The 12,288-nt window shown below is 40.8% G+C and overlaps 1 protein-coding gene across 1 annotated transcript in view; it reads left to right on the forward strand.

The window, feature by feature from the left end:
- The window catches only part of grpr (gastrin-releasing peptide receptor), a 67,026-nt gene extending 54,953 nt beyond the window's left edge, over window positions 1-12,073 (forward strand). Inside the window, exon 3 of the mRNA XM_073045835.1 lies at window positions 3,170-12,073. Within this exon, the coding sequence (XP_072901936.1) occupies window positions 3,170-3,568 (399 nt within the window). The 3' untranslated portion in view covers window positions 3,569-12,073. The remainder of the gene's footprint in view (window positions 1-3,169) is intronic.
- The last annotated feature ends 215 nt before the right edge of the window (window positions 12,074-12,288 follow it).

Consider the following 12,288-nt stretch of genomic DNA (forward strand, 5'->3'; position numbering starts at 1 on the left):
GGGGACAAGGGTGTTGGGAGAGGACCCACAAGCAGGACACAAACACGTCTTTCTTAGGTACAATAAAATAGCGTTTATTACTCGCTACACAGAAGATTGGGAAATCAAGGAGGACAAAGAGGAGCACGAACCTCGGACTAGGGGACTAGGGACTAGGATCGCCGTGGACCTGGGACATAGAAACAGGGAACTGGGATCGCCGCGGCCATGACTTGGATGGGGGAACATGGACAGCCACGGACCTTGGATTTGGACAGGGGGAACGTGGACAGCCACGGCCATGACTGGGACCCTGGGGACTGGGACCACCACGGCCCTTGGACTTGGAGACTGGGACCTTGATTCACCACCGCCAGACACTTGGATACCATGGATCGCTGCAGCCAGAAACATGGACACCAAAACACAGGACAAGGAATCTTGAACCAGGACTCCTCCTCCAGATCAGGCATCGAGCCGGGACTCTTCTTCAGGGGTAGACACAGACACTGAATATGACATCGAGCCGGAACTCCGCCTTCAACTCAGGCACCGAGCCGGGACTCTTCGAGGGGTAGACACGGACAAGGGGCATGAACGTCGAGTCAGGACTCCGCTTTCCACTCACCCCTGGTAGATTGACCTTGCCCGGACCCACTCTGGCGACGGAAGGTGAATTGCTGGTACTCCGATGCGGGCTGGATCACTCTGGCTTGTGGTAGCGACGGCAATTTGCGAAGGCTCCTTTAACACTCTCACCCTAAACGGCTAAAGCCAGGGGCTTATAAGCTGCCGGTTCGGGTCGAGGGTAGATTACCTTGATTGCCAAGCTCAAGGGACGCGTGAAATGGAATTAGAAGGGAACAAGGCGTCAATGGTCCGGATCGCAACCTAACTAAATTTAAAGGGGAACCGATCTGGACCATGTCACTTTTCTAATCAGTTTTGGCCAACTCCTCTCTCATGGCACTGTACTTCCCTTTACTCCACTATAACGTAGATACATCCAATTTTACCTTCTCCTTCACAGATTTCAGGGTGAATTCAATCATCTTATGATCACTTGCCCTGAGAAGTCTTTTACCATAAGTTCTCTAATCAATTCCTGTTCATTGCACAGCACTCAGTCCAGAATAGCTGATCCCCTTGTGAGCTCGACCATGAGCTGCTCTAAAGAGTCATCTCATAGACACTCTAGAAATTCTCCCCTCTTGGGATTCAGCACCAACCTGATTTTCCAAATCTCCCCGCATATTGAAACCCCAAATGACTATTGTAACATTGGCCTTTTGGCGTGCATTTTCCATCTCCCATTGTGATTTGTAGACCACATCTTTACTGCTGTCTGGGGATCTGTATACAATTCCCATCAGGGTCTTTTTACCAATGCAGTTCCTTAGCTCTACCCACAACGATTCAACACCTTCCAACCCTATTTCACCTCTTTCTGATGATCTGATTTATTTCATTTTTACCAACAGAGCAACAACACCCATCTGCCTTCCTGCCTGTCCTTTTGATACAATGTGTATCTTTGGACATTATGCTCCCAGCTGCAATATTCTTTCACCCATGATTCAGTGATGCCTACAACATCATACATATCAATCTGCAATTGTGCTGCAAGTTCATCTATCTTATTCCATATGGTGTGCATGTCGTAACTGTAGCATTGAAGCATTTTCTGTAAGTACTAGTAAGTTATATTTGTGAATTAAAGCTGAGCATTTTGGGGTTCTCCATTTTGTCTAATTGGATTTTTGGATACCAATTAAATTACTGATTCCATTAACTGTATTCTTTGTAGTTAGCTTTAATTATATGTAAGAACTTTTTGTAATTGAATCATCTTTTCTTGAAGTTAGGAGAGAATCATATTTTTCATTTAGTTTCAATTCTATGGATTCAATGATTTCAATTCAATGTCAAAGAGATCATTTCTCACTTCTTGACTTGGAAAAATAACCAATACAATCAAAAACCCCTTCCACCACAGATATTCTCTCTTCTTTCCACTCCTGTCTTTCCTTGCTCAATGTAGATCAACCCAGGCTTCTGCACTCCATCCTTTTTACCATAAACTATCATCACCAGCTTGTGATGCAACCTCCAATTATTGTTTCATTTGCATGCTCTACTTTAGGATTAATATCTGCTTAAATATTTCAGTTTGAGCAATGAGAATTTTGATTCTTTAGGGGTCACCTCACCTTGACTCTCTGTAGCATTTGCCAACCAATAGTCCATTGCACTGGAAACTGCTGCTCAGCTGACTGACTTCTTCACTTTTCTTCTGATTTATGTCAGGTCTGTGTTTAAAGGAGAGTTTGACTCAAAGGGACTCTACAACTTGAAGCGTAGGTCCAGTCTAGATGAGAAGCAATCAGGGATACAAACATTCACGACCACCCTCTGCATAGTTGCTTGGCCCAGTGTCAATGGAGTGATCAAAAGCTGCTTGTCCCACTCCTCATTCTCCGAGTCCAGATGAAGGATCTCAACCCGAGACATTGACTGTCGATTTCCCTCTACTGATGTTGCAGGACCTATAGAGTTCCTCCAGCATTTTGTCTGTAGCTTCCTATTCTACAAACTGTTCAAAGGAAAACTATAGAGTCATAAGCAGAGAAACAGGCCATTCAGATCACCGTCTGCGTTGACCATCAAGCACTGATTTACACTGATAATGTACAAATCATATTCTATCCTCCCCACATTCCCATTAATTGCCTTCAGCTTCAACCAGTCACCCACAAAATTTACCACTGTCCATTAGCCTATTGTTCTGCATGTCTTTAGGATGTTGGAGGGAACCCACATAGACAGGGAGGGTCAGCCCCACACAGACAGCATCAGGGGTCAGAATCGAACCCAGATCTTTAGAGCAATGTGGCAGCAGCTCTTCTGGACCGGCACATTGTATGATGAATAAATAACCCACCTCTACCAGTTCCTTATGCTGTTCAAAGATCTGTCAGAAACTGTCCCATGAATTCAAAGGTTATAATCCTTTGGTCTGCTGAAAAATTGTGTTTAACCTCTTGTCTCTTTAGTTTCTTGTCGGTGTTGTTCCTGATTTAGTTTTCTTATGCAACTCTAATCATGCTCAGTGTTCATTACAGTCTTAAGTTTTCCACAAATTGCTCATGCTTTGGAAAGTCTCAATCTTTCTGTTTCATTTCATTCACAGATGGAGTCCAGGAAAAGACTTGCAAAGACGGTGCTGGTATTTGTGGGCTTCTTTGCTGTAAGCTGGCTCCCCAGTCATATCATCTACCTGTACCGCTCCTACCATTACAGGCAGGTGGACACTTCCTTGGCACACTTGGTTGGCAGCATTTGTGCAAGGATTCTGGCCTTCAGCAACTCCTGCATCAACCCCTTCGCCCTCTACCTGCTAAGCAAGACCTTCAGAAAACAATTCAACAACAATCTGTTTTGCTGCAGGAGCCATCTGCTCATTCGATCGGCCAGCATGGGCAAGAGCACCACGGCTTCACGCATGACATCCCTCAAGAGCACCAACCATTCAATTGGAAGCTTCAGTCTAATCAATGGGAACTTTGCTCATCAGGAAGGTTATGTATAGGGCTGCCAGGCAGCACCATTAGACGATGCACATCTGACTTTCAACCATAGCATGCCCAGTGAGTACCAGTCTCAGTGAAGAGAATGTGAAAAGAATCTTTGGGCCAAGTGGAGAATGTTGGGACTTGGAACAAAGGATTTTAGTTGGGTTTTTGACAGAGTAAAGGACGTAATTCAGATTAAAGCAGTTTACTTTGAAATGCCAGGAATAGTTTTGATATGCAGTGGGCCCTCCCTATTAATGGGGAAGCCATCAGGGAGCTAAAGGTTTACCAAAGATAAGCCACAGAAGTAGTGGTTTGCCAGACTCTCTCTCAGGGCAAGTTGCGGGAGGCAATAAATAATATTGTTACCTTGTTACAGAAGGGCCATTTTGGTATTCTTTCAAAGCATGGACATTTATTAATATAAGTGTAAAGTAAAGCATTTGTTCAAATGTTAGATGGATACATGACATCTAATACTGAGGTATATCAAGCATGTTTATCATATTGAAAGGTACAATGGATATGGGATGTGTATCCACACAGAGTTCCTAATTTGTACTGTACAGAAATCAGGTAGAAATTTGTTCTCATTGAATGTGCATTGTAATAGGTTATGTACTTACCTGTTTCAGAAATTCCATCGCCATCAATAGAATCAGATTTCACAAATGAAGTGCAGCACAACCATATCGTGCTTTTACTGCACCCGACAAAGGACAGCTTTCTATCCCTAAATGTTTCCCCCAATGAACAAGAATGAGGTGGAATGTCTCTGGTTGTAGTGTACTGTGGTGATAATTTCCCAAAAGAACTGGATGAGAAAAGTGAAAATAAGACTATCAAGTGTGATTTTGTGGACTCAGTTTAAAAAGAAACCATTTTAATGTACATGTGGCTGGAATGTGGGCAGCACTTGATCACTATCCAGTTACCTAAGTGGGAACTTTGCAGTTACCTTGCATGGAACCCAATTAAGGACAGGGCTCAATCTTGATGTTATTATCATCAAAACCACACTGACTATCATAGTTTTTCAGCTGTGTAGGATGGGCATCGGTTGAGATATCAGCTAAGTAGCAGTCTTAAAATGATATCAGACAAGATTTTCAGATTTCATGAGAGAAGCAATGAAAAAACCGGAAGAAAATGGAGTGGATCATGGTCATTTGAAGAATTTGTTTAACCTGAAGGACTGGAACTCTGAGGAGATGTACAGTCCTGAAGGTTAGGGAGCAGCATACAGTTTTTCACCAAGGAGCTCCTGTCGTGTGTCTCCACAGGTGTCAAACTTATAACAAGGTAAACTGAATTAGAAACAAAACCGAATGTTAATTGTGGTTCTGCATTCAGTCATGAGCAAGCAAGATATACTTCTTGGTATTAGAGGAGGACTTGCCCTTTTGAGTTGGGAAGCTCACCGAGTTGATAAGGTTATGGACAGGAATGTTAAGAAAACATATTTTTAAAAGAAAGAGCTGGATTTTACCACTGGCGGTAAACAGAACATGTATATAGTTATTGACACAGATACTTTTCACTTCCAGTATGAAACCATTCTTTGTTTCATACAAAGAAACGATAATACATTCAGTGGCCACTTTATTAGGTACACCGGTTCACCTGCTTGTTAATACAAGTACATAATCAGCCAATTATGTGACAGAAACTTGGTGCATAAAAGCATGCAGACATGCAGTCAAGAGGTTCAGCTGTTGTTCAGACCAAACATCAGAATGGGGAATAAACGTGATCTAAATGACTTGGGCCGTAGAACGATTGTTGCTGCCAGATAGGGTGACTTGATTATTTCAGAAACTGCTGCCCTCCTGGGATTTTCATGCTCAGCAGTCTTTCTAATTTATAGAGAATGGTGTGTAAAACAAACACAAAGCATCCAGTGAGTGTCAGCTATATGGGCGCAAACACCTTGTTGATGAGAGGAGTTAGAGGGAATCAGCCATACTGGTTCAAACTGACAGAAAGGTGACAGGAACTCAGATAATGGTGTTTTGCTGCAGTGGTGAGCAGAAGAGCATCTCTGAATGTACAACACGTCGAACTTTGAAGTGGATGGGCAACAGCAGCAGAAGACCGTGAACATACGCTCAGTGGCCACTTTAATAGAGACAGGAGGTATCTAATAGTGTGGCCACTGAGTGTATGTATTCTGTTAAGGTTAATGCACTGCTTCTGATAGCAGAGAAAAGTATTCTGCCAAAGCAGGAGAAGAAAATCACTACATCATAAACAATTTTTAAAAATATTGTAAGGATAACATTTCAGAGGTGTCTGTTTGGGACTATGAATATCTTGTAGGTTCAGCAAAAGGCAGCCCTGTTTCTGCCATTACACCCTGTGGATAATGACTTCAGGACCAGGCCAGATCTAAATCTATCTTGTTCTATACACCTGGACACAAGTGCAATCATATAGAGGACACTGTCAGTATCAACAAAAACTCATTGGAGTGCAATCAAAATCCCAAATGGATTCTCAATGCTAAATGAAAATCTAAGGGATCATTGCCAGAACTTGGGACCCCTGTTGATTTCAATTCAATCTAATGATACAGTATATCAAGTTTCAAACCTGGAGATGATCCTTACTTACTTTAAACAGGTAAGTGTTCCAGTAAATTACCAGAACAAAGGATTATCTTCCGCCTGCTACTTTTCCACCTGCTCGCTGCTTTGAATGCTGCTTGCAAATATTCGAATTTCCCCACAGTTCCAATGAAGTCATTGCAATTTAAATTTGCTCAACCAGTGATCTGAATGAAATCAGCTTTAGTTAAATAGATGGTAATATTAGTAGAAAAAGAATCAACCCCAGACTGAACTTAACACTTAATTTAGCATTTTTTCATTGATTATGTGCCTATCGAATTATACAGGGGAAAGCTTTTTCATAAAATAAGATCTACTCTGAGGAGTGTGTGTGGTCATTCCATTCCCTGCTGCTGTTGGTGTTCCTCAATGCTGAGCATGACATGAAAATGAAGCAGGATAAACTTAGTCGTAAAAAGGATGCTAAGCAATTAATAAGCACCACTCTTAAATATGGAGAGACCAAAGGGATATACGTGGCTTTTAGGGTAGTTATTGAAATCACTGGAAAGAAATCAAAAATTAAAGATAGCAACCTTTCCCAAGCATTTATTGTTGGAAGATATAAATTTGGGTGTTGTGTCACTCCTTGTAAACTTTACATTGTCATGAATTTATGAGCTCCAAAACCAAGCCTGCTAAAGTCCTAGTTTTTAACTACATGTGTCTTCTTTGTAACTTGGCTCTTCTAAATGCACAATGTAGGGGAATAGTATAGTAGGGGAAATTAAGGGTTAATGGGGAAAAGGCAGGTAGGTGGAGATGAGTCCATGGCCAGATCAGCCTTGATTTTATTGAATGGCGGAGCAGGCTCGATGGGCCAGGTAGCCGACTCCTGTTCCTATTTCTTGTGCTCTTATGTTCAATGCAAGCATGCTTGAGTGGGAATGAAACCTATAGTTTCCATCCCATTTCTGTGACTCCAAAATTTTCAAAGGTTTTCTGCCCAATTAATGCAAAAGTGTTGTAATTCATGTAAAGGCTCAACAATGGATTACAATCCTGTAACATGTAATGTAATTCATCATTTACCTTTAATATTGAACCACTACCTTACCGTTAACACAAGAGATTCTGCAGATGCTGCAAGTCTTGAGCAACACAGAGTGCTGGAGGAGCTCAGCCAGTCAGACAGTGTCTATGGAAGGGAATGAACAGCCTACATTTTGGGCTGACTTCCTTCATCAGGACTGGAAAGGAAGGGAGAAGAAGCCAGAGTAAGGAGGTGACAGAATGGGAAGGAACACATGCTGGCAAGAGAGAGGTGAAACCAGGTCAGAGGAAAAGTGCAAATTCTGATTCCCCTCTCTTCCTTTCTCTTCTCCTCACCTAGCAATCACCTGTCTCTGGTGATCTCCTCCTTACCCTTCTTCCATGGTCCTCTGTCTTAGCCTATCAGATTCCTTCTTCTTCAACCTGTCACCTCCCAGCTTTCTACTTTCCCCCATCTCCACCCATCCAACTTCCTCTTCACCTGGTTTCACCTAAGACACTGCAGTTTGTATTCTTACCCCTCCCCCCAGCTTCCTATTCTGTTTTCTTCCCTCTTCCATTCCAGTTCTGATGAAAGGTCTCAGCCCAAAACATCAGCTGTTTATTCCCCTCCATAGATACTGCCTGACTTGCTCACTTCCTTTGGCACTTCAAGTGTGTTACTTATAGTTAAGCCGTTGTGTTTAAAACTCTCATTAAAGATCTATCCTGGAAATCCAGTAGTTTCCAATCTTATTTACTTTTCAGGAATCAAAATGACTGACAGTCATAAATGTGAGAGGAATCTCACACAGCGTAAAACGAGCATCACAGCTGTAAAGTTCATTCAAGAGTTAAAACAGGTTTTCTGTCTCTTCTGAGATGTTCTTTAAGGGCCATGTGCAATGGAAAAATGTAGTGCCTTAGTGAAGAATCCCTTCAGGATCCCTTTGTGAAGGAGCCCTTCATAACTTTCTTGTGTCTTTGTGCCTTGCAAGTTCTGGAGATTCTCCGGTCACTTTGGGAAATAAAATATAAATTCCTCTATTCTTCAACTTGTTTGGATGATTTTGCATTTGGAAAACCACAGATCTATTGTTGTTCATTACACATTTTCAGTATTTAGCAAATCAATTAATGTTAAATCTGATGCTTTGTGTTTTTGATAGAATACTCTGTGATTGATGGATTATAAGATGCTGTCATTTTAATTTTGATTTTCACACCTGAGCCTGATCAAATGCATTGTCCCCTGTATGAAAGTCTCAAAAGTGTGCAAAGAAAATTATCTGCATATTCACTTCTCTAGAACCTCTAATTTGTTACTAAGAAGTATGACAATCTATACAGTATGTTTGTTACATATGACTAATATAGTAATTGTAAATAAATTGTGCATACTTTACTGAAATACCTTTAGGAAATGATGCATTAATAGAGTTTGTGATGTCAATGTTTGTACTTTTGGTTTTGCCAGACCTAGCAATCGCTAGCAACCAAAACTAGCTGTCATTGTCTCTTTGAATCTCTGAATTTCGTAGAAAGGTGCAATGATAGATCTGAAGAATGCATGACCTGCATGTATTTTGACATGGAAAATGCAAATCATGGTTGTAATTTGAGCACTTTTCCGGAGTAAACTAGGAGGTGCGGATGATACAATATATTGTGCATTCCTTTCTCTGAATGATGAGATGATGTGTTCCAGGTCCTTAATGAAATGGGTTAAACTACCCTTAGTCCCAGGTAGCGCCAAGACCATTCCTTAGATTCATTTGTCCTTCATGCATATCTCTAACTCCATCCAATTTTCATGTCAACTGTGCACCGGTGGACTTGACTTCAGCATCTGCATACCTTTGTTTCATCGCCCCTTCCTCCGCTTACAATTGGAGCATATCTGTTCCAAACTTTACTAAGCCTGGGTGACATCACTTTCCACTGGATCCCATTGCAAGCATACAGTGCCTATAAAAAGTATTCACACCTCCTCCCACCTTGGAAGATTTCATGTTTTATAGTTTTATCACATTAAATCACAGTGGATTTAATTTGACTTTTTTGACACTGATCAACAGAAAAAGACTCTTTCATGTCAAAGTGAAAACAGATCTCTACAAAGTGATCTAAATTAATTATAAATATAAAACACAAAATAATTGATTGCATAAGTATTCACCCCCTTTAATATGACAGACCAAATTATCACTGGTGCAGTCAACTGATTTTGAAAATCACATAATTAGCTAAATAGAGATCACCTGTGTGCAGCCGAGGTGCTTTAATTGATTGTAGTTAAAAATACATCAGTATCCTGGCAAAAACTACGCTGTGAAGACAAAAGAACATTCCTAGCAACTCTGTAAAAAGGATATTGAAAAACATAAGCCAGGAGATGGATACAAGAAAATTTCCAAGTCACTGAATATCCCTTGGAATACAGTTAAGACAATCATCAAGAAATAAGAAGAATATGGCACAGCTGTAAATCTGCCTAGAGCAGGCTGGCCTCAAAAATTGAATGACTGTACAAGAAGAGGACTACAAAGAGACCTAAGGCAACTCTGGAGAAGTTCCAAGCTTCAGTGGCTAAGATGGGAGAGACTGCATACAATAACTGTTGCCCAGGTGCTTCACCAATCACAGCTTTATGGGAGAGTGGCAAAGTGAAACTCAACTGTTGAAAAAAAACTCTTATGAAATAGAGTTCTGGCTACAGTTTGCCAGAAGGCACGTGGGAGACTCTGAAGTCAGTTGGAAGAAGGTTCTATGGTCTGATGAAACCAAAATTGAGTTTTTTGGCCATCGGATGAAAGGCTATGATTGGCATAAGCCAATCACCGCACATCATCAAAAATATGCTATCCCTATGGTGAAGCATGAGTGGGGATCCAGGATCAGCCATGATGGAATGGAGAAGCAGACTTGATGGGCAGAATGGCCTAATTCTGCACCTATGTCTTATGGCTGCATCATGCTGTGGGGATGCTTCGCTGCAACAGACCCTGGAATGCTTTGAAGGTAGAGGGTAAAATGAATACAGGAAAATGCAGGGAGGTCCTGGAGGAAAACCTGATGCAGTCTACAAGAGAACTGCGACTTGGGAGAAAATTTGTTTTCCAGCAAGACAATGACCCCAAACATAAAGCCAAAGCTACACAGGAATGGCTTAAAAACAGCAAAGTTAATGTCCTGCTGTGGTCAATCCAATTGAGAAGTGGCTGCACTTAAAAGGGGCTGTTCACTCGAAAGGGGCTGTTCGCTCATGATCTCCATGCAATCTGACAGAGCTTGAGCAGTTTTGTAAAGGAGAATGGGGAAAGATAGCAGTGTCCAGATGTGCAAAGCTGTTAGAGACCTATCCACACAGACTCAAGGTTGTAATTACTGCCAAAGGTGCATCTATTAAATACCAGCTTGAAGGGGGTGATTAATTATGCAATCAATTGTGTTGTTTTAAATAATTGTAATAAATTTAGAGCAATTTATAGAAATTTGCTTTCTGTTGATCAGTGTCAAAAAAGCCAAATTAAATCCACTGTAATTGAATGTTGTAAAACAATAAAATGTGAAAACTTCCAGAGGGAGGGGTGAATACTTTTTATAGATACTATAGTTTTGAGTGCCACTTCACCTCACTATCTCAAACTCCGATTATTCTTCTTTCCTTTAATCATCTTTGGCTTTCCTCTCCCACTCCTCTTTTTCTTCCTACTCAGTCATTTTCTTATATTCCCCTGTCATATACTTTGCCTCCCCAAACCTACCCTAACTTTTCAATATGGGACAATAAAAAACAGAATGGATTACTTTCTAGAAGTGTGAGAAGCAGGAAATAGTAGAGTTCCACAGAGGTTTGGTGATTATCAGAAATAACCACAAGTGCTATTGAAATACTAGCCTTCGAACCTGGAGAGCTGGTGTATTAGCTATGCCATACCTTTTTTTGATAGGTTATCGCAAATCAAGATATTATGGATATGGAGGAACAGTAAATATATAAGGTTATGTCACAGATGAAGCATGACAACACTAAACAGGTTCAAGGGCTAAATAACTGACTTCATCTCCTATGTTGCCATGTTCCTAACTTCCTGTTCTCCTGTTGCCAACCCCAGGCCTGACTCTCTCTTGACCAAGACTTTAGCTTTCTCATTTTACCTCCCGATTTTCTCTGAAGCCATACATTGCCATAGTTCTCATTGCCAAACTTCTCCTTCTGAGGCATCCACACTCGCAAGATGTACTAATAATCCCTCTCACGAGAGAATATCCCATCCATTGTAAAGATGCCTCCATACACCTCTGATACCCTGTTAGTCCATTTGCTACTGAAACACACATTTAGAAAGCAGAATGTGGAACATAGACCAGTAAAGCACAGGAACAAGCTAACAGGATTTAAAGTGTTACATTAGTGCAAGAATATGGACATTAAGTCTGTGGTGATGCATTGCTCTTGAGTTGTGTGAACATATGGAACACAAAAGGACTCTTTGTATTGTCTGCAGTACCTCTTATTCTTTATGGCTTACGATGCTGTGATTGTCCATTTGTCTAGTGGCATGATATGGATGGTAGCCTTGTACAGCTGAAGCCACCATCCCTTTCCCTTTATTGCATTTTCCTTCCCAAAGAAGTAAACTTGTAATATGGTAAAGATATTTATTTTTTTCACCAAAATCAAGAATATATCGAGAGATAAGTTACCACTGAACAATTTTATTACTTAGAAAACAATGGCAAAAGTATTTATTGTTTTGTATATCTGTGTATATTTTGTAAGTGAGGTGGCAATTGTCATACAATAGTGAATCAGTGGCACTGCATCTGATGTGTGCTTATTACTTTGGAAATGTTTGCACTGAAGTGATGCAGAATACTTTGTATGCTTTCTTGTTTACATTGTGCCTGCTGCCCTTTCTTTTCAATAAAACAAATGTCATGTGAACCGGCACTTGTGAGTCATTTTTATCCTCTTACCTTAGTTTCCTGTTCGAAAGTAGAAAGTAGAGAAAATCCCAGCATTCCCATTGGTCCTTATTCTTTTCTTCTGGCTATACGTCAGATTTATGACCTTGTTCTTATGATGTGAGATTTGTTGTTTTGTAATAGCAAGTCAGTGCAAAGATATAAAATACTACATAAATAAATTA

The sequence above is a fragment of the Hemitrygon akajei genome, chromosome 5 (genome assembly GCF_048418815.1).
Source record: "Hemitrygon akajei chromosome 5, sHemAka1.3, whole genome shotgun sequence".
Classification (NCBI taxonomy): Eukaryota; Metazoa; Chordata; class Chondrichthyes; order Myliobatiformes; family Dasyatidae; genus Hemitrygon; species Hemitrygon akajei.